Here is a 27,959-nt window from a genome sequence, read left to right as displayed (position 1 = left end):
TCCAAATGTTGCCAGTCTGACCCCTTTGTTATAAAGATTCCCATCAGCTTTTCATCACAGATTACATGAATTCAGCAGCCACTGATGACTGCCAGGGTTTCTTATTTCATCAGGGTTTGCAGAATGGTGATATTCTAAGTCTGCCATTCCTCCATTCTTCAGTTAGCTTCTAAAAAGGATTTTGTCATCAACTCTTTGGTTATGTTAAAGAGCATTCACATAACAAAAGATGTGTGCTTCTCTTTATTGACCAGTTTTCGGTGCAGGATGGTCCCCTAACATCCGAGAAAGTTGGCCAATGAGATGGTTGTTTTTAATGTGACTGGATTTTTAATATATTTGATGTCTTTCAATCCACTGTAGATTTTTTTTAAGTTTTATTTATTTTTAGGGAGGGGGGAGGAGGGAAGGGTCAGTTCCCTGTCACACACCCCCAACCAGGGACCTAGTCTGCAACCCAGGCGTGTGTCCTGTCTGGGAATTGAACCCGTGACCTTTCAGTTTGCAGGACGGTGCCCAACCCGCTGAGCCACACCAGCCAGGGCTACTGTAGATTTTCTTTTTTTAAGTGCTTAAATTGTCCCTTTTGGGCAGTGGAAGTGCCTTCACAGGGACAATTGAATCACGGAAGATGACCCTTGCTGTATTTAGTGGCTTCCCTGCTCGCTGGCATATGATGTTTCAGCCTCGTTCCATTTCCCGCCCGAGCGCCGGAGCCCTGGTTGCTCTCGGTGGGAGACGGTGTGTAGAGAACACGGTCCCGGTGCCCAGGGGCCGGGTGCTCGTCGGTACTGAGCTGGACATTGTTTCTAAGATTTTTTCCGGCCCTGGCTGGCGTAGCTCAGTGGATTGAGCGAGGGCTGCGACCCAAAGTGTCGCAGGTTCAATTCCCAGTCAGGGCACATGCCTGGGTTGCAGGCCATGACCCCCAGCAACCGCACATTGGTGTTTCTCTCTCTCTTTCTCCCTCCCTTCCCTCTCTAAAAATAAATAAATAAAATATTTTAAAAAAAGATTTTTTCCCAATGGAAATGGTTGGTGTTTTTTTTCTTTTTTTAAAGAGAACATCTCTTGCGTTCATAAGACAAGGTTTTAAGTGAAACGCCTTTATCTACATCTGTGCAACTCTATGAAAGAGAATAAAAGTACCCTGATCAGTAACTTCTGTCCATCCATGGTGTGAATACTTCCCCGTTGCTGCTTCCAAGTTTGACATCGCTTGTCACTGGGTAGAGAATTGGGAAGAGACGCTAACAACCAGCTCTCCTGAGCTATTATAAAACTGCTGAGCTTATCCCAAGAATAACGGGCAATGTGGTTGGATTAAAAAAAGAAACAACGAGCAAGAAATGGTCAGAATTAGGCTTTTAGAAATGTGGGGGGTGGACGGGGACAAGGCAACACGCAAAGGCAGACTGTGCTGTGTCTCCTCCCTCCGTCCCTCCGGCCCTCTGTCCGCCCTCTGCTCCTCTCTGTTCCCTGGGACGCTGGCCCCAGGGTCTGCATCGCAGTGACCCTGCAGCTTCTGGCTGGGTTTGGTCCATGCCAGGCCCAGGGAACACCGCAGCAGGGAGACGAGTTCTGGAAGGAGGTGAGGTAGGGTTTACTTCAGGTCACTGGAGTGGCTGCCTCTCCCTACCGAAGGCCAGAACTCCAGTCCGGCGGGCCCACAGCTCCCCCCACACACCCTGCCCTAGGGGCAGCAAGCCGTCCCTCCAGGCTCTGAGCTGGAGGGTCCCTGCTCTCCCTCACCCCAGGGGTCCCGCATTATCCCCCAGACCCTGCCCTGTCTCTTCATTAACCTTTCCTCAAATTACCAGTTTGAGTGCTATCTGTTTGCTGATTCACAAGGGGACCAATTAAGGTCTCAATTAGCGAGAGTTTGGTGGCCTGCATTGGAGAGTGGTTGTCAGGATGGAAAGAGAGGGGTGCATGCTAGACACGTTTATTAGGAGATAGAGTTGATTAACTGGGTGTTGGGGGAGCAGTAGAACTCAGCGGAGCACGGGGCCTACAAGTGCTCTCTGGAAGGGTTCTAGGAACAAGAAAGTTCCGGAAGTGCTGTCTCCCATCGTTCTACGCGCAAGTCAAGACCCGTCAGCGTATGAAAAAGCTTTGCCAAGTCCCTCGGTCAAGAAATCTAATTCCCATTACCTATCTCTCCCCAAATGTATTTGACTGCAATCTCAGCCCTCTTTTCAGAGAGATCCTGTTAGCCATCTGTGAAACTCATGTTCCACGGAACACGCTCCAAAATGCTGGAGAAAGAGGCTAGACGAGAACCTGGCTTCAAGCTAATAACTAGTCAATATGACTTAGGAAACAAAAAAAATTGCAGATAGCAATCTGCGTGTGTGTATATATATGTGTATATATATATATGCACACACAAATATATAATATATATAAACATTTTTGTTTCCAGAAACAAGGAATCTATACATATTTAGTGTCTTTGTCTTAATTTTAAACAGAGAGTGAAGGATCACCAGAGTTTTGAGGACAGCTCTAGGTGCAGACCAAAATAAACAAACTAAAAAAAAATTAAGTCAGGCAATAACAGAGACAATGCAAGGAGTAGAAGAAAACAAAAACCGAAATAACCTATAATTAAGGCACATCCATGAAGTGAATACAGGATGCTATTTTCAAAGAAACACTCCAAAATCAGGAAAGGGCATTTAGACATTCAAACTACAATGGCAGAAATAAAAGTTCAGCAGGAGTCTGGGTTGGAGAATCAAGTTGAGAAAATTTACCAGGAAATAGAACAACAAAACACAGACCAGGCAATAGAAAATAGGGGAGAAAAGGTGGCAGAAGAGCAATCTAGAAGACCCATCAGCTACCAGGATTTCGGGGCGGGGGGGAAGGACAAAAAGTGAAAATTATCAAAAAGAAGGCCATTTCCCAGAACTGCAGGATGTGAGCATCCAGCTTGTGCCCACACACGGGTGCTCGGCACAAGGGGCAGCCAAACCCCTCATCCAGGCACGTCATCAAGGTCACGTATCAGGACACTAAGTCTTCAGGGAATAGCGGGGTGGGGGGGGAGTCAAAAATAAACACCACCTCAAAAAAGCAGGTCACCTCCAAAGGAGAGGGGGCCTCCCCCACAGCAGCGCTGGGAGCGAGAGAGAGGAGAAGCGATGCCAAGATCTAAGTGAGACGCGTTTCCTGTCATGACTGTTCTCAGCCCAGCTATCAATCAAGCCTGAGGGTAAAATAAAAACATGTGCACACATGGTCTCCAGGATTTTACTTTTCACGTATTCCCCCTCCCACCACGCCCCTCAGGAAACTACTGGAGAGTGTACTCCATTACAGTGAAGGAGGACGGGGCAGGCGGGAGGCAGGGAGCAGAGGTGGTGGAGGGGCAGGAGACCAAGGCACCCTCAGCACAGTGTGAGGGGAGAGGAGCTGCAGGAAAGCGCCCCCGGAGAGAAGCTTCCCCCAGACCCAGGGCCCAGATGCAGTGACATCTCTCTGAGTTCTTTCAGAGAGTTTCAGAAAGACGGCGCCGAAAGAGGGGAGGAACAGGGCTGAAAACACAAATGTAAACCAGGGAGTTTGGGAAAGGGTCTGTAAGGGGTTGAAAGAAATCTAAGCAAATAAAAACAGGCAATTTTATTTTTATTTTTTTCGTTGAGTTTTTAGAGGAATAAAACATTGAATTGCTGTTCTACTTATCTATGCGTTCATCAGTTGTTTCTTATGTGTGCTCTGAGCAGGGAATCAAACCTGTGATCTTGGTGTATCGGGAAGATGCTCTAACCAACAGACCTACCCAGCCAGGGACAAAATGGAGGCAATTTTTTTTAACTCACAAAAAAAAAAAAGTGCAAAATGGAACTATAGCCCTGGCTGGCATAGCTCAGTGGATTGAGCACCGGCTGAGAACCAAAGGGTCGCAGGTTCGATTCCCAGTCAGGGCACATGCATGGGTTGTGGGCCAGGTCCCCAATGGGGGCCACACGAGAGGAAACCACACATTGATGTTTCTCTCTTTCTCCCTCCCTTCCCGTGTCTAAAAATAGATTTTAAAAATCTTTTAAAAAATGGAACTATAGTAAACATTTAACATACCCAAAATTATCATTTAAGTACATTGAAAGAATAGGAGCAAGAAAAATCATATTTTTGATGGGGTCACAAAATAGCCAGAGCACCGTTTTCCACACTAAAGAATGAATAGTTACTATCAAAAATTGAAGGAAAAGATCACAAAAACAGCACGATAAACTAATTTATAGTGGGAAATTTGGAATTGTGTTTTCTAAAAGATTTTATTTAAATCTTACTTAAAATATTTTATTTAAAATATTATTTAATAAAATAAAAATAAATTTATAAAATTATTTAAATTCTATTTAAAATAGTAATATTTATTTATTTATTTTTAGAGAGGGAAGGGAGGGAGAGAGAGAGAGAGAAACATCAATGTGTGGTTGCCTCTCATGTGTCTCTGTTGGGGACCTGGCCCACAACCCAGTCATGTGCCCTGACTGGGAATCGAACCAGCAACGTTTTGCTTCGAAGGCTGGTGCTCAATCCACTGAGCCACACCAGCCAGGGCTGGGATTATGCCTTTAAAATTATAGATCTTATGCAACTTTTTAAACAATGCACATGTACTTATTTGACTTAAAATTAAAATTTAAAATTATTAGGTTAACCATAAGAAAAGTAGAAATGCAATGAGTATCTTCCAAACCAATAGGGGAAATGTGCAAATTAAAAAAAAAAGCATTCAATGCAGTAGAATGCAGCTATGATAGGTACTTGCGTTGGTGAGTTGGTGATGAAGAGGGCGGAGGTAGGGTAACACCCATTCCCGTGTCCTCCTGTGCCTTACTGTATTTCAGAAGCTGAAGGACTACAACTACGTTTCCCAGATGTTACTGCAGGTAGGATTCTGGATGCAATTTTGGCTCCTCAGCTATGTTTCCTCTCTGATTTGATTTGTAAGGTGTAGGTGAAGGAGAGCCTGTGAAGTTGGTGGAGACTGTTACGGAGCTGTCTGAATTTTCTGCATTGGCTTCTTAGGACAACAGCTGTATGTATGGTTCAGGAGCTGGGGAGTTTAGTGACAGCCTTTTCATTCAACAGGTGGCTTCCAGATTTCAGAAGAGGCAGTGGCTCCTCCGGTGGCCTGGTCCTACCAGCATGGCTCTCAAAGTCCTTCCTGAACATTCAGCCTGGAGTCGGCTTCTTCAGCCCCCTGCCCAACAAGACCCTTATTGAAAACAACCCTTTTGTACTTAAACTACAAAGAATGAATTCTGTCCTCACAACTGAACCCAGAAAATATAACGGGAAATCAAAAAGTAACATATATGGTCCTGGTTGGTGTGGCTCAGTGGATTGAGTGCCCACCTGGATGGAACCAAAGGGTCTCGGACTTGGTTCCCGGTCAGGGCACCCGCCGGGGTTGCTGGCCAGGTTCCCCACTTGGGGGCGCGCGAGAGGCAACCGACCCATGTTTCCGTCTCACATCCCTGTTTCTCTTTCTCCCTTCACTTCTCTCTCAAAATAAACAAAATCTTTAAAAGTATATTAAAAAGTGTGGTAAAGAGCACAAAATGAAACAGGAAAAATCAATTATAATAAAACAAGCTCAACTCTAGCTAATAGAGATACATGGTCACATTCAGTTCTAAAAAATCCAGCTAGCTGCTGTATGAGAGACATGAAAAACATAATGAAATACTACACAGTAGCTAAAACAAATGAGTCAACGCAAATGAATCTCAGAAAACAATAGGAAATGAAAAAAGTTGCAAAAGAGTATTCAGCATGTCATTTTTGTAAAATTTAAAAACAGAATTTGGCCTTCCATATGCAGTGGGTAGGTCCATACACCACATGTAATAAAAATATAAAAAACATGAAGAGGGCCTGGCTGGCATGGCTCAGTGGATTGAGCGCTGAACTGTGAAGCAAAGGGTCACTGGTTCAATTCCCAGTCGGGGCACATGCCTGGGTTGTGGGCCAGGTACCCTGTGAGGGACGAGCATGAGGCACCCACACATTGGTGTTTCTCTCCCTCTCTTTCTCTCTCCCTCCCCCTCTCTCTAAAAGTAAATAAATAAAATATTTTAAAAAACATGAAGAGGTATGGAACGCAATGAACCAACTTGAGCACAGTGAGTACTTCTAGGGAGGAAAGAGAATAATAATGGTGGGGCTTTAGTTATGTCTAATTTTGTATTTACTAAACAGCAAGTAAGTGAAGCAAAATGTTTTGATATGTTTCATCGTGGTGGTGGTGGAGGGCGTGGAGTGTTACTATTATTTTCGGCACTCTTCTGCATATCTCTGACTTATGAAACACAGAAACTTTCAGAGCTGTCCTCGACATCTTGATGAACGCCAGCGTTTATACTGAGTGGCTTCTGAATGGGGAAAGGAGATGCTGAGGTTGACAGGCTGGCTGTAAAAGGTGAGGATGACATCCAGCCGGAGCAGAGGCCAGCAGCCACGGGGAGACTTGGGAAGAACCTGAAAAAGGAGCCCGGGCTGAGAGAGCGAAGGGGTTGCACCAGGGCGAGGATGGTGTCTCAACTGTGTGCAAATCAGGAGATGATTTTAAAAAGATCCAGGTTGAGTAACTTTGTCTTGGGTGGGCCTGAGCAGACTGTCAGCGAAACGAATCGAAGGGGGGAGCGTAATGGGAGCTGGAGAGCCGCAGTGTGGGAACTAAGGGAGAGAATTGCTCAAACCCAAGTCTCCTAATTTTCACGCCCATGTTAAAAGTCTTCTAAAATTATAACGTAAATCCAGAAGTCTGGCTATCCCCAAAGTGCGGTTTTTCCGTGAAGTTGTAGACTATTGTCTACAATAGTCTACTGTAGTCTATCCGTTGTACACGGATCCACGTGTAGGATCCGTTTGCTGTGCCGATGGGGGTTCCCTCTGGGTCTGAGCGCTGCGGGGTAGGGAACCCGGGGAAGCCCTGGGACTTAGAACCGTAGTGGGGGCGGGGCCAGCGGGCGGGGCCTAGCGGGAGGCACGGGGGCGGGGCCTGACGGCGGGGCGGGGAAGGGGCGGGGCCAGCGCGTAGAAGAGACTCGCGCGCTCCCGGCTGCTCACTGGCTTTGCGGCCGCGGCGGCTCCTCTGAGGGGTCGAGCCGGAGGAAGGGTCTCGGGCGGCTGCTCGGGCGGCCTGCGGACGGACGGACCGAAGGGTGGGCTGAGCGGCGGGCCCCGCGCCCGCTGTCTCCCCTGCGCCGGCGCCCGGCGGCGCTATGGCCTCTTCCCCGGGCTCGGGCAGCGCCAACCCGCGGAAGTTCAGTGAGAAGATCGCGCTGCACACGCAACGGCAGGCCGAGGAGACGCGGGCCTTCGAGCAGCTCATGACCGACCTCACCCTGTCGCGGGTGAGGGCCCGGGCGGGTGCGGGCGGGGGCGGCCCCGGGCGCGGACCGGCCCCGCGCGTGGGGTGAGAGGTCGCGGGCCCGAAGCGGCGACGGGGCTGAGGCGGGGCGGCGCCCGGGAGCGGGGCCGCCCGGCCGCGGCCTCGGCACCGTCCCGCCCGGAGACCCCCCGCGCGCCGCGGCGGTGGGAGACGGCGGGGCCGGGCGTGCGGGGAGCGGGGTCGGAGCGGCGCGGGCGAGGCGGGCGGCGGGGCGAGGGCGGCCCGCCGGGGAGGGCGACCCGGCGCCCGGGAGGAAATCGCAAACAGCCCGGCGGCGCGCCGTGCGTCTGCTCCGCGCCCCGAGCGTCCACCGCCGCGAGCCCTTCGGGACCGCCGGGCGTCGGGGCCCGGGCCCGAGCGTCCCTCCCGCCGTCGGAGAGAGCGCGCTCGGGGCCGGCCCGGGCTGCCGGGCGCCGGGGGCCGCCTTCCCCACTCTCGCCGCGCCGAGCCGCTCCGTCGGCCGCTCGCTGGGCTCGGCCGCGGGTCTCTCAGCGGGCGGCCAGGTGCGTGGCGGCGTCGCCGGCGACCGAGGGGTCCGGGAGGAGCGAGCGCGCCGCGAGCGGGACAAACACCCGGCGGGGCGGGGCCGCTGCGGCGTGGGGCGGCGGAGGATGCGGAGCCGGCGGCGGTGCGGGCGCCGGGCTGCGGGGCGGGAGCCGGGCGGGCCTCTCCGGAGGAGCCTGATGCTGACCTTGGAGGATGGAGGAGGATGGGGGAGGATGCGGCGGATGCTGGGCCGGGAGGCCGCTGGAAGGAGGGCGGCCCCGGCTCCCCGAGCTGCGGGCTCCGTCATTTTGGGGGTCGGCACAGCGTTTGGGGGAAAACTCCTTGAATCTGTTGTCAGAATATTTTTAATTGGGAGATCACAGAAAACCGAAAAAATTTTACATATATAATTATATAATATGTATATATATTTATATAAACATTTCTTCAGGTGTGAATATATAATATTGTATTGTATTTAATTATAATTATAATATTGGGAGACACTCAGCCTGAATTCCCATATGACAGCCACTGGCCGGAGCTGGGTGGCCTGGCGCGCCCCCTCGAATGGACCGTGGATTCTCTTCGTGGGCCCCAGTGAGCGCCCCTCACTGTTATGCGCCCCCCCCCACACACACACATACACACACTGAGGCTAGGTGTCACTTGCCATTTGTCATCTTTCTGGTGGCGCTTTCTTGTAGTGAAGTTAGGAGGAAAGCGAACATACTCTTGCGCTTACATTGCTGCCACACTCAGAAAAAACCTAATGTAGATAAAGAAGGCTGGATTTCAAGAAAAAAAATTTTTTCCCCACGTCCTGACTAGCTCCATTCATTTATTACTTGCCTGGTGTCCACAGGCATTTCCACGTGACCTTGGTTAGGTTCAGGGATGAGCATGACAAGCTCAGGGCACACGGAGGGGAACGACTGGGCGAAAGCTGAGGGTTAGTGCTGGGGCCTGTGTTGTTCTGTGTTGTTTAGATAAATGAATTATGTGCGTACAAATACATGCATTCTCTATGTCTGCGTACTGTATTTTGCCGTGTGTAATACACTCCCGTGCATAATGCACACCTGCAGTTTTGTGTGCATTATACATGGGAATGTGATAGCCATTATTATACCCAAGCATAATGCGCACCCGTATCTTTCCCTCAAACATCTGGGCAAAAAAGTGTGCATTGTACACAGCAAAATTCAGCACCTAGGGTTGATCCACTATTTCACTCAGTTTGTGAATCCCCCTTAAAACATCCCTGACAGATCAGGTCATGACTAAGGTACGGACTTTTTTATTTTAAAGGCAAAGGTTTTTCACAGATCCTCAATGTTCACCGCAGTGAATTTTGATTATGTTCCTCAACTACGTTCAAACATAAGTTGTATGGAATGTCCTTTGCTTATAGCTGTGATAGAACCATAAACCAAAGTGCATATGTAAATAAATTCAAAGTTAAAAATGCAATTAATTCAAGTGCAATTAACATTACTTTATGGGACAAAGGCTACTTTGCTGAGTTGAACTGGAGCTCCCTCTGTGAATGTGATGCTGATCCCTATTGCTCAGATTCTCTTGAGTTTAGCAAGCCTGGTCATCTGTGCCCCACGTGACCATTCAGCCACCGCTTCTTTCTATTCTAATTATTACAAAATTATGATGCCACTTGGCCCATCACCTGGTCCAGGGCATCACTTGCGTGTTAATTTTTCCCTGGTTTCTTTTATCCTGTATGGAATGCCAATAAGGCACTACAGTTTAACTCTGCTGTGTTCATAAACACAAAGACAAATGATCAGCGCTGAGTTTTGCCCAGTAATACTGGCTCATTTAAAATTTTAAGGACTATTTTCATCATGAACCACAACGGTGAACGGGCACTCGAGAGAAATCTCAGATCCCCAGGCATATGCCTGTGAGCCTCCAATAGTCCAAAGATCCCACACGGAGAAGGACCCATCTGTTGTTCATTGGTAACTGGACGGCAGACACACTGACCCTCCGTGACCAGCCCACAGCAGACATCACTCACCAGTCTAGGTGCTCTCTCCTCTCTGAGCCTGCGCCGGGCTTCCGGACCTTCTCTGCACAATCACAGCCGATCCTTCAAGTGCTGGCGTTAAATCCTATTTGCCTAGTAGGTGGGATGGGCTAGATTATGGAGAATTTTTCATTCCAGCTTTGGGGTTCCTCCTTATCAGGAAGCACTGGGAAAATTTTGAGATGAGAATGCAAGGAGGTAGTCCCTGGGATGGTGAGGAGAGGGAAGGGAGTGGGAGCAGGCATGCCTGGATAGAGGCTGTCCCTTCGTGCCTTCATTTGTCAGTGCTGGAGTGCCCACCGTGGTCGACAGGGGTGAGGGGCTGTGCACGGGGAAGGTGAAGGGACACATGGTATCTCGCCTCAAAGATCTTAATTTATTCCACAAATACTTATTGAATGAGTCCCTTGTAGGTGCCAGGCGTGAGGATGGAAACTGGGGATACAGCAGTGAGCAAGCAAATCAGTCTCTTCATGGACTTTAGGATTTAATGGGAAAGACATTCATTTGACAAGTAAGGACGCACTTTGATGAATATTACAAAGGGAAGCAGATGGACTCTTAGAGTGTGTGGTAGGGAGTCTTGACCTCCGCTAGTGGCCCAAAGGGTGAGTGGGAGTGAGGAAGGCGTTGAGAATATATGTTTGCGTGTTGAGGGGGAGAGAATGTTTCAGGCACAGGGAACAGAGGTTCATCAAGGGGACAAAGAGGGTGATTTGAGATGAGGGGTTCACAGGGTTCAGATTGTAGAGACAGGATTTGGGACTTGATCCCAGGAACTACGGGGAGTCACTGAGGGGTCAAACCAGCAGAGCTTCGCATTTTCAAAGAATGCCTCTCGCTCCAGAATGGTGGCTGCAACGGAGGAGGAGGTGGCAGAGAAACTGGTTGGAGGTTGTAGTACTATTCTGGCGGATGTGGTGATGGCATTGAGAGGGAGGACTCGAGGATGCTCCCTCGCTTTCAGACCGAGCCATTTCAGGGTCCCCCCCATACAGAGGGGGCAGTGGCAGGAGCAAGGAGGGGGCAGACCCTTCAGTGTCGAGAGATGCTGAGTTTGAGGTGCTGCTGAGTCATCTAAGTAGAGAGCATCCAGCAGGCAGATGGTAAGGGGTCCTGGAGCTCGGGAGGGAAGTCTGGGCTAGTGATAGAAATGCGGGATCTTTGGTGTGTAGCTGCAAAAGGAGATTCAGCTGCCTGGGAAGAATGTCTAGAAAACACCTTGCAAGTTGGTAACCTAAATTCTAATTTGACTCTCTGACGTGTTTTTAATGTGGGGCACCCATAGGTGTATTTTTTCAAAAAATTAGGGCCAATAATAAATATTGGGATTTTACATTGAAATATGAACTCTGGCTTGTTTTGAAAAAAAATGAGATTATCTGACAACACTCACCCAGCGTTTCTGCATGGCAGCAGTTACCTGGAGCTGAACAGTCTGCTTTCACCATTAGATAGGGCAGGTATGTGTTCTTCAGTTTGCCACACTCCCCACCACTCCCTATAGTGTTCCCCAGAGCGACTCCAGCCCACTTCACTTCGTCACCTTCCATACTTGGCACCTGTAGGCATTTGAGTTTGTGACCCCTGCTATGTAGACTGAGCTGCAAAGAGGGCCTAGGAGAAGCCCAAATGGCTTCACCATTTAAAGGAGAGGGAGAGGAGAAGAGGAGGGGGAGGCGCCAGCAAAGAAGACTGAAGAGCCTCTAGATAGAAAAGCTGGGAGGATGATTGTTAAGAGCAGGGAATGTCGACCAGCCTAGGTCAGTGCTGCTGACTTGGTCTAACTTGATAAGGACACATCCTTCGGTCTACTAGTCACGTAGAGGCCATTGGTAACCGAGGTGCAAGCCACTGCATTCACAGGTAGGGAGGCTGTAAGGCACTGAGGAATGAATGGGAGAAAATGGAGATGGGGCTGGGAACTTGTTCAAGAAGTTCGGCTCTGAAGGACAACTTGTAGTGTTGAGAAACCTCAGGATAAACTTGGCACATCAACCTGGAGCATCGATTTGGCTTGAATACTTGGGGGAAAACCATCAGTTTTAGATGAAAACAAACAAACATTACCTATGTCATGGAGGAGTGGGGTCTCTGAGAGAGGAGTAGAGAGAGGGGACGAGAAAGACTAGATTTGGGCTAAAAATTGAGCATTATCTTTCCACGAGGCACTGTACTGATCTCTTTGCATTCATTATCTCATATAGTTCTCACAGTGACCCTATGAAGTAGGTTTCTAGAATATTCTTCATTTTGCAGATGAGCAAGCTGAGGCTTCAGAGTTAAGGTAGCAGGACTGGTAAGTGCTAGAGCTGGGGTTTGAATCTGGCGGCCACAAGGAGTGTCTGCATATTCGGCTACTTCAGAAGCATTTGTTGAAAACACTTCTCTTTCTCCATCGAATTGCTGTGACACTTTTGTCAAAAATTAACTGGCCATACATGTGTGCGCCTAATTGATTTGGCCATATATGTGTGTGGCCTATTTTTGAACTCTCTTTGGTTCTGTTGATCTATACATCCCCTGTTCTCACAGTGGCACCCTGCCTAGATCACTGCAGCTTTGAGTCTTGACATGAGGTAACTTAAGTCTTCCAACCTTGTTCCTTGAACTTGCTTTGGCTAGTCTGGGTTGTTTACATATCCATACATTTTAGAATTATCTTCTCAATTTCTACAAAAAGGCCCGCTGGGATTTTGTTTGGGATTGTGTTGACTATTAAGATACTTTTTTTTTTTTAAAGGAGCTAGTGAGGATTGGATCTCATTTCATATAGACATTGAAGGAAATTCCACTAAAGCGTGTAACTAAAGTCTAGCGGTTGCTAACTTGAGTTACAGGTATACAGGGTAAGGCAGGTAAGGGAACCAGGCGGAGGGGTCAGGAATGAGATGTAAAGAGTAGCCGATCTCAGGCCCTAGCGGGAGGATCATAAGGTACAATGAGGAGCTGGTCAAACATGAGGACCTCAGCGTGGCTAAGAGGGCCGTCACTCCTCAGCTCCGGGTGTTTTGCCACGCGAGAATATGGGTCCAGTATGGTCTGCACTCTCAATGAAGAGAAGCTGGAAATCCAGATTTTATAGCCTCCCAATTTTTAGATTAAAATTTAAGACATCGAGTGGGTCAATATTGTGGGGGTCAAACAGAACTCTCTAGGCTGAATGTAGCCTATGGCCTGCCGGCCCGTCTGCGGCCTCTGCCTCAGGCGAACCATTCTTTGGTCCTTATTGTCATCATCAGTAAGTGTGACAATGTCGCAGACAGTTCAGCGGTTCTATTTGGTTCAGTGATTCTATGTCTCAAGTAAGGGAAATATCAAAACTTCTCAAGGGTTTTGTAGGTAGTTAATAATGATATTCTGAGAAGTCGTCCAGACCTTTCCACCTTACCTAGGCCACTTTCCCGTGACCTGCCAGTGTCCTGTCTGTTCTTTCGTTGGGAAGTAGGCAGCCAAGTAATTTGCCCCACCGCCTGGCAGCCCCAGGTTGCAAAGCCAGGTCTTCTCATTCCAAATTCAGCGCTCCTTCTACTGCAGTGCAGCCATCTCTGAAAGCTCTAGAAATAGGCATTCGGGAGGGAGAGCAGATGTGGGAGACCCCGAGTGGGCCTTCACTTGGCGGAAGGCAGGCCTCTAGCTACACGAAGAGCTTAGCTTGGCTGAAGCATCTTTTTGAGGCTGCGGGGTAAGAGCTGAAGCCTTGGCGAGAACTAGGAAGGCAGGAGCTGTGGCACGTATTCATCTTCGTAGGCCAGTGCCTGACCTAGCACCGGACCCACAGTTCAGAGTTCTTACGTAAGGGAGTAAATGGGTGGGTTGGCGGAAGAAGGAATCAAAGGGTTTAGACCAAGAAGGGTGAGAATTTCATCTAGAACACTTGAAGGACATAGTCAAATGCTTTGGGGAAGTGCTCTGAGAATGCGAAGATCACACGCTGAGCTGTTCTTACAGCTCAGCTGATAGGTGGGGAAGCTCAGTTGCCACGTCCTTCTCTGCTCTGATGCTCAGGTCTGGGAGTTGATGACTAGGGCATGCCCCAGGGGAGTGTGTTTGAGAAATCAGATTCTGTGGGTCTAAGGAACTGCCAACTTCCAAAGAGATACAAGTCCTTATCTTTTGGGGATGCACGTTGAAAAAGATGCATCAAGACTAGACATAAGTCGGGAACATTGGTGAAGCTGGAAGATGGCTAGGTGGGGTTTTGTATATGTTTGAAAGTTTTCATCATAAATGCAAAAGAAAAAAAAAAAGAGAGCTTCATAGGCTTGGCATTGCTTTTGGTCAACCAAACCTCACTTTTCTCTAAGCTTGTAAATAGTGTGATTATTGAGGCAGAAACGAAAAGAAAAAAGGAAAAGAATATGGAAGAAGTAAGAATGTGGGTTTTGAGTTAGACCGCCACAGCTTGGCTTCCTGTAGCTTCGTGACACTGCGCCAGTCTCTGAGCTCCCGAGCTCTGGGTGTCCGGGTCTGTAAACTGGGGTAGTGCCATCTCCCATGCCGGCTGTGGCGAGGGTTAGAGATGAGGTGGGCAACGGAGACTCAGATCTGGTAGTCTCTTTTAATTAGGCAAAGAGAAAGAGTAGTGAAAGGGGAAACTTCTGCATCGGGGTTCCCATCCACCCTTTCTTCCCCATGTGAATTATAAGTGCCGGGGTTATATAACCACAGAGGTAATTTATTATTTTTAAAAGAAAACTCTTAAAGACCAGATCAGACCACTTGGGGGTTCGCAAGAACTATAATCAGTTTATTGCCTTTTGAAAAATGAAGCAAGGAAGAACTTGCAGAAGAAAGTCACATTACAACAGTGGCATACCATTGTGTACCTGTGGGATCGGCCTCCTCCCGCACCCCAGTTACAGGTCGTCTGCAGTGTTGGCGAGGTTTCTGGTGAAACTGCTTTCTCACATGTACACTGGTGTACCCTTTGGGAAAGCATTTCGGCAGCATGTGCTGAGAACCATTGAAAGGCCCGTACCCAGAGACTGAGTAATCACTCTTTGGAATGTGTCCTTTGGAAATAATTTGGAAGAAGAAATGTTATGTTGCCATAGAATATGATTGTGTCATGTAGAAAAGGCTTAGGGTTGTACCTGTGCTGTGATTACAACTACGCAGTCATCACAGGTACAAGGGGGTGGCTGGGAAGGAGCAGGGGAGGGAGGACAGCTGTGTTGCACAGTCAGTCGTAGATGGGGGCTTAGTTTCTCTTCAAGAAATTCTCTATTGCTGTTGAAGGCTGTGCCTGCACCCCTTCATGTACACACTCAAAAGACTTTGCAAGAGTGTCTACCATGATGGCACACAGGACATTTGGAACACGGGTAAATTCTTTCCAAAAATAGACTAATCAAAAACCACCGAGCACCGGAAACCTGACAGTTTTAAGTAGAGAAGAAATTGAAACCAAGACTCTCACTCCTGAGCCATGTCACTACCAAGCAGCCTGCTTTGATGCGTTCTCCAGGCCTTTGCTGTCATCTCTCAAAGTCTTGCAATCTCTTTGTCTCCAGGTTCAATTTCAGAAGCTTCAGCAACTGCGCCTGACACAGTACCATGGCGGATCCTTACCGAATGTGAGCCAGCTGCGGGGCAGCGCGTCCGAGTTTCAGGTACCTTTGAATATTTACTTCTTTAAGTTGAGTGGACTGGAAACAGATAGGCAGAGATTACCCTTAAAAAGATTAGATCTTGCTCAGTGGATTGAGTGCGGGCTGTGAACCAAAGTGTCGCAGGTTCGATTCCCAGCAAGGGTACATGCCTGGATTGCAGGCCATAACCCCCAGCAACCGCACATTGATGTTTCTCTCTCTCTACCTCCCTCCCTTCCCTCTCTAAAAATAAATAAATAAATAAATAAATAAGAAATGGACCAGTAAGTCGTTCTCTCTCTCATAAACACATAAAAATTAAAAAATAAAATAAAAAAAAAGAGATTAGGTCTTGAAGGATAAACCTGGCCTAGATACAGTGCAGTGTTCTGGGCAGGCCATGCTGTTCTCTTTCCTACTCTCTGCAGAATAGGGTAATGTGACTTTCCAACGTCCAGGGGGAGTACAATGTGAGCCACATATGTGTTGTAATTTAAGCTTTTTCAGTAGACATGATGAAGAATGAATTTTATTTTAATAACTTAAATAATTATTTAACTCACTATATCCAAAATATTATCATTTCAACATATTATCAATATGAAAAACAGTTATTAAATGAAATAGCGCGCATTCTTTATTTTTTGTCTTGAGTGTTTGAAATCTGGCATGTATTTTACACGGAGACACATCTCAGTGTGGGCTGGACACACCTCACTGCCTCCTGTGTCCCGTGTCTGCCGCATGGCAGAGTGCGGACGTAAGGCGCAGGCCGCCGTCTCCATTGTCACTCGTGCTTTCACCCCGTTGCTGAGCCTGCTGCTTTCCTAGGGCTGCTCTAACACAGCACTGTAAGCTGGGTGGTTTAAAACAGCAGACCTGTGTTCTCTCCCAGTTCTGAGGCTGGAAGTCCGAAATCTAAGTGTCGGCCCGCTGCGCTCTCCGAAGACTCTAGGGGAGAGTCTTCTAGCTTTTGTTGGTCGCCGCCAGTCCCTGGTGTCCCTCGTCTGCCTCCATTGCATATGACCTCCTTTACGTTTGTCCGTCTCTGTGTTCGCATCTCCCTCTCCCTTCTCTTGTAAAGACACCAGTCACTGGATTTAGGGCACACTCTTGTCCAGTTTGACCTCATCTCAACTTGATCAAATCCGAAAAGGTTCTCTTCCCCAGATTGCCAAGGTCACCTTCACAGGTACTCGGCATTAGGGCTTCCACATGTGTCTTTGTTAGGGAACATAATGCAACCCACTACATTGCGTTTATCAGTAGTTCATTTCTTTTCTTTTTTAAAAAATTTTATTTTAATCATTGTTCAAGTACAGTTTTCTGTCTTTTACTCCCATCCCAGCCCACCCACTCCTCCCTCCCCACCTCCTTCCCATTTCTACCCACCCTCCTGGTTTTTTCCATGTGTCCTTTATATTTGTTCTTAATAAACCTTTCCCATTCTCCCCTGAAATTCCCCTGAAATTCCCTCCGCTCTCCCCTCTGGTCACTGTCAGCCTGTTCTCTCTGTCAGTGTCTTTGGCTATATTTTGCTTGCTTGTTTGTTTGTTTCTTTTGTTGTTCAGGTTCCTGTTAAAGGTGAGATTATATGGTATTTGTCTTTCACTGCCTGGCTTATTATACTTAGCATAGTGCTCTCCAGCTCCATCCATGCTATCACAAAGGGTAGGAGCTCCTTCTTTCTGCTGCATAGAATTCCACTGTGTAAATGTACCATAGTTTTTTGATCCATTCATTGACTGATGGGCACCTAGGTTGCTTCCAACACTTAGCTCTTATAAATTGTGCCGCTATGAACATTGGGGTGCGTAGGTTCTTTTAGTTCATTTCTTTTTTATTTCTGAGTAGTCTTCCATTGCATGGAGGAGCTGCAATTTGTTTAGCTATTCACCAGTTGGTGGGCACTTGGATTGTTTCCATCTTTTGGCAATTGTGAGTAAAGATATTGTAGCCGTCACACACAGTTTCTGTGTAAACACCTAGAAGTGTAACTACTAGGTAAGTGTGTATTTTGTTTTACAAGAAACTGCCGTACTGTTTCACTGGTCCTACTGTTCCACATTCCCACCAGCGGCGTGTACAGGTGCCAGGGCCCGCCTGCTATCTCCTCCAGCACTTGTTTTTCAGATGGTTTTAAATTGCCCTGAAGAACACAACATACCAGTTACCATCCTAAGCATTTTAAAGTATAAGTTCAATAGTGTTAAGTATATTCACATTGTAGCACAACCAACTTCCAGAACTCTTTCCTCTCACAGAAATGAAACTCTGTATTGCACTCCCATTTCCCAGCCCCAGGCAGCCACCCTTCTACTTCCTGTCTCTCTGAATTCACCCACTCCAGGGACCTCATATAAGTGACATCCTGCAGTCCTTTTTCTTTTTTTTTTTTTTTGATTGGCTATTTCACTTAGCATCATGTCCTCAAGGCTCCTCCATATTGTGGCAGGTGACAGGGTTTCCTTCCTTTTTAAGGCTAAATAATATTCCGCTTTTTGTATAAAGCAAACTTTGTTTATCTGTTCATACATCAATGGACGTGTGGGTTGCTCCCACCTCTTGGTTATTGTGAACGACGTTGCTGTGTGCGTGGGCGTGCAGCTGTTTCTTCCAGAACATGATTTCAATTCCTTTGGGTATATACCCAGAAGTGGGATTGCTGGATTCTATCGTAATTCTATTTTTAATTTTCTGAGGAACTCCTAAACTGTTTTCCACAATTGCTATACCATTTTACATTCTCACCAACACTGTGTAAGAGTTCTAGTTTCTCCACATCATCACCAACCTTTGAGATTTTCTGTTTTGTTTTGTTTTTTATATTAGTCATCATAGTGGATTTGAGGTGATGGTATTTCATTTTTTAAAATGTTGGCCTTTCTGCTACATGCATGGTGCTATCTCACTGCGGTTTTAATTTGCATTTTCTTAATGACTGATAGCATGGAACACCTTTTGATGTGCCCGTTTGCCATGCTCACATCTTTGAAGTGTCTCTTCAAGTCTTTTGCCCAGTTTTCAAATAGAATTGTTTATTTTCTTATTACTGAGTTGTAAGAGTTCATTATATATTTAGATACCAATTCTTTATCTGATACGCGCTTCGAAAATATTTTCTCCCCGTCGGCGGCTTGTCTTTTCATTTTCTTAACAAAAGTCTTGAAGAACAGACGTTTTAAACTTTGATGAAGTCCAGCTTATCATTTCGATCTTTTATGATTCCTGCCTTTCATGTCTTTTCTAAGAATTCTGTGCTTAACTTGGGATCTGGGAGTTTTTTCCTCTCTGTGTTCATCTGGAAGTTGTATAGTTTTAGGTTTTATATGGAAGTAATTTCAAGTTCATTTTTTAATGAAGGACACAGTGTAAGTCGAGGATGACCCATTCTGCGTTTGGATGTGGACTCATTCCAGCACCGTTTGTTGAGAAGACCTTTCCCTGGTGAATTGTCTAGGCAATTTGGTTGAAAATCGCTTGACCGTACGTGTGTGTGTTTGTGTGTGTCCACGTCCCAACGGCGGCTTCTGCCCCACCAGTCTCTGTGTCTCTTGACTGCTCACCTTTCCAGGAGGGCTGGGAATCAGGCGGTGGGAGACCTCCGACTTCATTCCTGTTCAAAGTTGTCTTACTTTTGTTAGTTTCTTTGCTTATCCATAGAATTTTAGAATCAGCTTGTTGATTTCTACAGAAAAACTCTGCTGGGATTTTAAATGGGTTGCACTGAATCTGTGGAACAGGTTGGGGAGAATTGATGGCTTCCTAATACCGAGCCTTCCGATCCGTGAATATGGTGCGGAAGCACAGGTTTTGATTTAAGTTAAGTTGCTTATAATTATTTAGTTGAACACAGTCCACTTCCTTTTATGTTTTAGATCACTTTGGAGTTTACAGAATGCTTTCACATCTGTTATTTTACTTGGTCTGTACTATAACTTCAGTTGCTAAGCATAGTACTCTTTTAATATTGGTTAAAGACCAATTTTCTATCCTCATGGAGGATATAAAAGCCCATTCTTCTCCCATAACCCACTGGGCCCCATCAGAGAACACAGACTTATCAATGAGCAAGCTAAAGCAAGCCTTTCGGGCTTCCTTGTGATAATCCTTAGCAAGGGGCCAGTCATCAGTCAGGGAGGGCCTGGCCCGTGGACATCGAAGGGCAAGGGGAGGAAGTGGACATCACCTTCTTCTCGGGGGGCTAGGGCTGCCTCTCCTGGGGAGGGGGCGGATTTCAGTTCTCTAGCCTGCAGAGCAGCTGGGGCACCTGCTGGCTGTGTGGCGTGGAGGTCAGCTGCAGAGAGAAGGACAGAGGGCTTCTCTCTGTCTGGGACGGTCTGGGTGTGGTCGGTCATAGGCTTTCACAGCCTCCATGTTACCCACCCAGTCCTTTCCAGTTACACCACTAAAAACGAATCCCGCCTTACACGTTTCTGACTGCTACCTTTTAGCACAGTTGCATCATCTTGTTTATAACCGAGCATTTATGAGTTTTAACTGCTGTAGGGAGCAGTCTGGTGGCCAGAGGGAGAAAGTGCTGCTGCGAGGCAGTGAGGCTGGCAGGGCTGGCCTGGAGCGGCGGCAGCGCCCAGAGGCCCACCACCAGCACTCGGGGGTGTGCCGGCCCGAGCCTGCGTGGCAACAGTGTAAGAGAACCAGCCAGCACTTACCTGTCAGTGCCGATGGCTTTTCTTTGCTGCCTTTTCTTTTAAATTTTTAAGATTCTTTAAAAAAAATAAATGGCAAAAGATACGTCAGTTAAAGTCAAACAAATGGAAAACATAGGTAGCAGTGGTAATCTCAAAATACTACTAGTACGAATAGCCAGTGTTTAGTGGGTGTGCGTTTGTGCCAGGCGCTGCATTAAGCTCTCTACACAGATTATTTAATCTTCCCCAAAACCCTTGGGGTTGGTATATGTGTTTGGTAATGGCCATAGCATTGTTTGACTTTTACATGATGAAATAACATAACAACAAATTACAAAAAGCCAAAACTAGCGACGTGTTCTAAACAAAGATAAGGGAGAGTGAGATTATGAGCACAGGAAAATCACTGTGCACAGAAACTTGTACTCCGTGGTTTATTCTCTCACGCGGCAGGAGAGCTTGCCGTTGCGCCCGTCATCCCCAAGCAGCGTCTCAGCAGAAAATCAGTGGTGGCCGCATAATGGCACCCCGGACGTTGAGAGCTGCTCCTTAGACTTTCAGGCTTGTCGCAAGTAGCACATAGACACCACCACGCCTCATCTGCGCACCCTCACAGTCCGTAGTCAAAGCTCCTCTCTCTGGGCTTCGCCAGGCTCTGGTCCTCCCGTTCGCGTCTGTGTCTGCGGGAACAAAGGGACTGGGAGGGGTTTGCGTTCTCCTCCCTCCCTCTCTCCCTCCCTCTGAGGGAGGGGTTAGCTATGCTTTTTCACTGCTCATTAATTGATAGATAGACAATAAATCCAGCAAATATTTCTCAAGCACCTGTTATGGTGGCAGAATTATACTATTTGTGTATGAGACACAGGAAAGCCAGAAATGAATAAATTGGCCCCTCCACAGAAGAATGCTGCCACCCAGTTAGTCCTTGGTTAGCGCTGTCAGCTCTGTGTCCGGAGGCTGGGCAGCCTGCGTCTGGCCCCTGCCCCTCTCCGAAGGGGCGCTGCTCTGCCCAAAGCCGTGAGCGATGAGGGACTCTCGGAGCCTGTCCCACCGTGGCTGTGTCTTGAGTCACAGAAGACAGAGTCTCTGTGAAGACGGAAACAGCAAAACAGACTCTGTGCTGTGTATTGATTGGTCTTCAGAAATTCCATTTGTCTCTACGTTCAGCTCCCAGCTCCTCGTATTTCCCAACTGTCGCCCCTCCAGCTCTTTTGTGTCCCGGAGTTTTGGTAGCAACTTGGAGGGTGACCTCTCCCTGAGCCTCTGCTTCCTCCGCCGCTGCCCAGGACGCGGCTGTGCTGCGATGAGGTGTGTGGTGGGGCGTCCAACAGGCCGGGCCTCCGTCCTCACTGCACCGCCCTTTGGATCTGTGGTCCTGGATATTTCTTCCACCTCTCCACGCCTGCTTTTCCCATGTAGAACAGGGCTAATAGTAATTGTCCGGAGGGTAAACTGAGCCGTGGCTGGCGTGGAAGCATTGGCCCAGGGGTCAGGGAGCTGGAGTGAGTTAAGGGAACTACGGTGGAGAGATCACTGGTTCCCCCAGGCCACTGAGTAAGTTCTGTTTGTGGAGGCCCACTCGGCAGCTTCTGTGGCTTTTGTTGGCCTGGTCATCTGCTCAGAACTGAAAAGCGAGAGGGAATTTTGTTCCCAAGGTCATAACCCTTAGCCAGCCCAACTCTTGGGCACAGCATGCTCCCTGCCAGCCCTGCAACAATACCCTTCTATCCAAGTGCTGCTGGATACAATGAGATAGGGCAGCGACCTTGGGCTTCTGCATGAGACTTGGAAGACCACATTCACAAATCATGTCGGCACGTGCTATTTCCAGGACAGATTTTCACCGATTACTAAAACCTATTTTATGTCATGTCTTAGTTTCTTTCTCAGAGAAGGACATTTTTCGGACCCTGTCCCGAAATTCTGTGTAGGAGTCCACACCTCCCAAACCACGTGCACTCTGCAACTGTGATTTTTTTTACTGTTTCTGTGTTTGATTTGCTCGCTGGTTTGCCTTTGATGTTGACTTCCGGCAGCATCTTCTCTTCTGCCGAAGGAAACAGCGAGAATCCCAGAAAGTTAGGGGCTGACTGAGTAGCATTGGAATGTGCCTCTATCCCGAAAGGGGAGCTGCAGCCAAGAATATGGTCATCGTATTTTTAATGCGTGTTTGAGTAGTACTTTACTCTTCCTTCGGATCTGCCCATGTGTGTTGAATAGAAGCCGTAAGGAATGAAAGGGGAAAGTAGACAACCCGTGAATTTCTGGTCATCGGGAATAAAGGTCTTTGAAATGATGGAAGGGTCGAGGAGACACTGGCCCCACGCGCTGAGTTAGGAACATCTGCCTCCGTGAGAACTTGAGTGAGAGAACTGGAATACGGACACTCTCCTCCCACCTTTCACGTGCTCCCTGTTAGTCGGGGCAGCGCGGACCTCCCAGTGGCGCCTTGAAAGGCTGACACATCCCAGTAATTTTCAGGCTCTAAGCCAGGAAAGTTGGAAGATATGGGAATTTCTCCTGACAAGTCTATCCTGTGGGTAAGACCAGTGTTCTGTCTGAAAAGAAATACTAGGAGGACCAATGTGCCAACATATGCTTTGTTTTAAAGTAAAAGTTTAGGGTAATACTGGGGCTGCACAGTATGTGGGCCAAAAGGTCCGACTCTGAGTTCAAATCCAGCCTCTGCCACGTTCCAGCCCTGTGACCTTGGGCAAATCACTCGCTCTCTCTTTGCCTCCTTGCTCCCCTGTGAAGTGGGGGTGGTAGCGATGGCAGAAGCAGAGTTTTGTTGGGAGGAATAAATGGGTTAGCGTGTGTGACACTCACAGAGCAGTGCCCGGCATGTGCTAGAGGCGTTTCTTCTCTTTCTCAGCATCGTTACTACGCCCCTCCTGCCGCTGTAGCTCCTTCTGCCCCCACCGCCACCCCAGGGCCACGACTACACTGTGGGCTGTGACATGACCCTGGCTTGAGTTTTAGCTCTGCCGCTGATCAGCTGGGGTCCTGGTTGAGTCTAAGAGCATCGTTTCTGCAATGATAACATAGGGGCGCTTGGAGTATCTGTTTCATGGGGTCACGGTGAAGTTGAAATGGGAGTGTCCCTGAGCCGTGTGCTGCCATGTGGCTGGGAGGCTCTCCGCCCAGGAGTGCTGGTCTGCGGCATTGTGTCCCAGGTGGTTCGTCCTTACTAATCAGCCAAAGTCATGTTTCACTTTAATAAGGAAAAATTATTATTATTATTTTTAAAGATTTTATTTATTTTTAGAGAGGGAAGAGAGGGAGATAGAGAGAGAGAGAGAGAGAGAGAGAGAGAAACATCAATGTCCAGTTGCTGGAGGTCATGGTCTGCAACCCAGGCATGTACCCTGACTGGGAATCGAACCTGCGACACTTTGGTTCGCAGCCCACGCTCAATCCACTGAGCTACGCCAGCCAGGGCGGAAAAATTATTTTAAAAAGTAATCAGAGCTGAGTCAGTTATCCTCACAACAGCATTAGTGCAGTTTTCTCCCACTGTGAGGCGTCGGAGGGCACTCGGAGGAGGCAGCCTGTGCTCCCAGGATGGGCCCCCGGTGTGCCTGCCGGACACGGAAAGTTGGGCGCTCTGTGTGGGGGCAGAAAGCAAGTCTGAGAATTGCTGGTCTTTTGGCGCTGTCCTTGCTGCCACACAGGGTGCTCTTCCCACTCTTCCATCGTCACGCCTGTCCACGTGCAAACCTCTGTCCCCGTGGTTTCCAGGCCAAGGGCCACAGCCCCTGAACCCCGCCTGCCCAGCCTGCCCCGACGCACAGATGCCGGGAAAACCCCTGCTGGACTGTTAAAGTCACTTTCCTATTACTCTCAACAGCTAGTGCAACTTGTCATTTGTAAATATTTATTGAGTGCCTGTTACGCGTGAGGTATTACCGGATTTATGGAGATGATTGGGAGAATGTCCGTTTCTGTAGCTTCTAATCAGGTTGGATGGGCAGGTTGTGTCCGCAGGACGGGAGCAGGATCACAATGCCTCCAGTGTTCTTCCTTCTCTGCTTCCATGTTTAAGCCTGTACTTTCAGGAAAAGTGATACATTGTATTTGCTTACAGCTTGGTCCTTAATCACCTGTTGTTCACTAAAAAGTATTGCATGCTCATTGTATAAAATGTGGAAAATATATAAAGATTAAAAGGGACAGAGAAAATTATCCATAATTTATCAAGTAGAAATTACCATGTTAATGTGTTTTTTAAGTTGTTTTTTATGCAATTTTTATACAGATGATACCATTCTTTATATTTACATCCTGTCTTCTCTTTCATTTCAGCCATCGTATAATCATTATTTCCCTATGGTATTAAAATACTTTATAATGTTAATAGCCAGATAATATCTAATGATATATGACTTATCATTTATAACCACTCCCTATATGTTGGACATTTTGGCTGATTCCAATTTTTCTGTTATGATTGTAGATTTCTGTAGGTAGATCTATTCAGTCAAAGAGTAGAAATATTTGTAAGGTTATTAGCTTTGTTGCTTTTTGGCAGAGCTATTAACCTAACAAAACTGTTGACCCTGATTGACTTGAATATTTATTACTTTAACTCCAGGAGATCCTGAGCCTATGTGGATCTAACACTCTGAGTGTTGACTATTCAAGAACGACTCCAAAGTTCATGACATAGAGCAGTTTGCATAGTACTGAAGCACAGAATTTAATCACAGGGGCCTTGAGGCTGCTGTGTGGAGCGGAGTCCTGCGCGGCCGAGTGACCGCCTCGCCCAGCACGTGCCGCACGGGTGCCTGGCGTCCTCCGCAGCACCACTCATATGTTGCTTTACATTTCAAATGTGTGTCGTGTGGAGAACTTTCATCACAACCAAAAAGACCATTAATTTATGGCATGCAGATATACATAGAAAATGTTTGGCAGTCGGAGAAATGCGACGCAAGAACAAACCAGGAGTTCGTGCAGGCATTTCCTTAGTAACGAAAGTGAAGATTAGCAAAGGTCTGCTGCTTTCCGGTTCGCTGATAGTATGTATTAACCTGTCATTTCTAGAAAATAAGTTTAATTTCATTTTCAGTGCCAACTATAGAAATGATTCTCTTTATCATGAATCATGAAATGGTTATACATACATACCTTTATAATAAATAGTATGTGAAAATAAATACATTAATTAAATCATCAGACAGTGGGCTGCTACAGATAGTATTTCTCCCTTACTTGCTTTAGATTTTAAAGAAGTTCTTTGTATTTTGGTGGGAATGTCTTGTACTCTAGCTAGGAAAGAAAGTATGTAGGAAACAATTGGATCTGAGTTTAGGAGCCTGAGAACAAACTTAGCACAAGAGACACTGCTTAGACCAATTGGAAATGAATCTCTGCTTAACCTTGGACTTGTAAGTGGAGCCCCCCTGTCCCAGCAGCCCCAACATCCTGGTCCAAGCAGCTCCCCTCCCCTTGAGGTTGTTCTCTCTCCTTTCGGAGACAGTGCTGGCGGTGGCTACAGTTGCCGCCCATCTGGCCCCCAGAATATTTCTTGCTTTTATGTCACAGTCCAACGGCAAACGAACACTCCAGCACTTCCCACCCAGGACCTGCCTTTTGCCCCCTCTTGGAGGGACTCGGATTTCTGCACTCCTGGACTTTTCATGTGGTGACCTGGCCTTGTGGCCCTGCCCAGTACGTCAAAGGGCTAGAGTCCATCTACAGTATGCCGACGTCACCCCGGTGACATGGCTGTGGGTGCAGACGGAGTCGGCGCTGTGTGGTGTCTGGCTTCTGGCGTAGCCCTTCCCAGGCTCTGGGGCCTCTTGGCCCCGGACTAACCAGCCTCTCGCCTGTCTCTAGGACACAGCCCATCTGAGCCAGAGGGCCTGAGGCCACTGCACACTCTGTCATTTGGCCTCAAGTCACCATTATTGGCCTTGTGCCTCAGCCGCGATAACTGGACTCTTGTCTGGTTCATGGGTGCCAGAATCCCATGGTAACCTGCCTCCTATCCCGGTGCCTTGTTTTTATCAGCTCCCTCCCGGGGACTGAAGTCCTGCCCTAAAGCACACTGACCAGTGCGCTTTCCTGATGGCAACTGCCCACTTTGCCTCTCTGATCGGATTCCAGGGTGCCCGGCTCTCTCCCCGCTCGGCAGCGCCTGCAGCCAGGGAGCCTCTGTCCCGGACACTTATCTCAGCAAACAGCAGCTCTATCCTTCCAGTTACACAGGCCAAAACCTCACAGTCACCCTAGCTCCTCCCATTCTCGCACATCCCACAGCCGAGCCTTCCGCAAACCCTTGGCTCTGTGTTACAGTCCATCCAGGCACTGACCACCCTGCTCTGAGCCGGGCCATCTTGGCCCTGGATCCTTGCGTTGGCCTCTGATTGGTCTCCTGGCTTTTGTCCTTCTCCCCTTTCAGCTCTTCTCCACACGGCCATCCGAGTGATCCTTTTAAGGCATGAGCCAGATTATATCACTCCTCTTCTCACAGCCCTCCATGGCTTCCCGCCTCCCTCAGTGTCAAGCCAGGGCGCAGAGTGCCCTGTGTGGCCCTGACGGGTCACTTCCCCACTCTTCTGTGCCACACAGCTGCCCAGCACCCTCCCTCCCTCTCCACTCCAGCTACATTTGCCTTCTTCTCTGCTCCTTGAACCCTTCCTTCCTGGGGCCTCTCTGCCAGGACTGCTCCCCCTCCTCCCCCGGTGTCTGGACGGCTCCTCACCTTCTCTGAGCTCTTTACTCCACTGTCTCCTGTCAGTGCGGCCTGCCCTCTCTAAAATCGCAACCCCCTCCACCTTCTTTCGTGCTTAATTTTTCACTTTCTCACTACCCAACATACTATATATTCCTGTTTATTTATCTTATTTGTGTGTTGTCCCCTTCATTAAAACCTAAGCTCCTTGAGGGCAGGGGCACTTTGGTCCACTGGGGAATTTCCAGAGTCTGCAACAGGCCGGAGCATGAGTTCACGGCATATTTGTTGAATGAATGAATCAGACGTCTGAACGTCTGCCAGTGTCAGCGCTGTTCCAGGCGTTTGATGTGCATTATCTCCTCTGCTTCTCACAGTGACTCGGTGTGACTGTGACGGGGCTTCGGGATTCCCGCTGTGCCTGCGAGAGAACCCAGCCTGATGAGAGGGGCTAATGGACTTGGCCAAGGGGATCTGAGCCAGGACACACATATTCTGACAGGGCAGCGTGGCGGAGTCACCGTAGACTTGGTTACTAGACTGTCTGCATCCCACTTATAAAATAGGGATAGTGATTCTTGCTCATAGAAGGATTGCGTGAGGTCAGGGGTATGTTATTTTCATACATGTTTTCCGGATTGCTAGGGAGGTTGACCGTTTTTTCACATATTTATTGGCCATTCAGATTTCTTCTGTGAATTTCCTGTTCAATGGCTGTTGCCCAGTTTTCTTTTTTTTCTTATAAAATTGCAGAAAATTTTTCGAGTGGTAGACATACCTGTTTTTCTGTGTGTTACAGTTTTCCACCATCATTTGTCCTTCGATCATGTTTTTGGAATCTTTGATTCATATAGACAGAGGTCCGCTGTTAGTGACTGACCGAGTCCGTGGGAACGCAGATCACTCATTCAGCAGGTGCGGGCCGACTGCTCGGGCTCCGTGGGGTGTCCGTGCCGTCAGGGCAGCTCTGAATCCTGACCCCCCGTTTGCATCACTGATGGAGGCTCTCAGCTTTGGTTTTAGCAGAGTTTTGAAAGAGTGTGTTTTCTCAGAGTCATGTAGAACCAAATGTTTCCCAGACTTT

The 27,959-nt window shown here is 48.0% G+C and overlaps 1 protein-coding gene across 3 annotated transcripts in view; it reads left to right on the top strand.

Moving 5' to 3' along the window:
• Positions 1-7,060: 7,060 nt before the first annotated feature.
• The window catches only part of CRTC3 (CREB regulated transcription coactivator 3), a 74,003-nt gene continuing 53,104 nt past the window's right edge, over positions 7,061-27,959 (top strand). For all 3 annotated transcript variants that reach the window (XM_045824823.1, XM_045824821.1, XM_045824820.1), the window contains exons 1-2: positions 7,061-7,379; positions 15,467-15,565. In XM_045824823.1, coding sequence (XP_045680779.1) covers positions 7,248-7,379; positions 15,467-15,565 — 231 coding nt within the window. In that variant the 5' untranslated portion in view covers positions 7,061-7,247. The remainder of the gene's footprint in view (positions 7,380-15,466; positions 15,566-27,959) is intronic.

This window comes from Phyllostomus hastatus, unplaced genomic scaffold (genome assembly GCF_019186645.2).
Source record: "Phyllostomus hastatus isolate PE091 unplaced genomic scaffold, TTU_PhHast_1.1 phas_scaffold_555, whole genome shotgun sequence".
Taxonomy (NCBI): Eukaryota; Metazoa; Chordata; class Mammalia; order Chiroptera; family Phyllostomidae; genus Phyllostomus; species Phyllostomus hastatus.
This window is presented reverse-complemented; position numbering and strand designations above follow the sequence as displayed.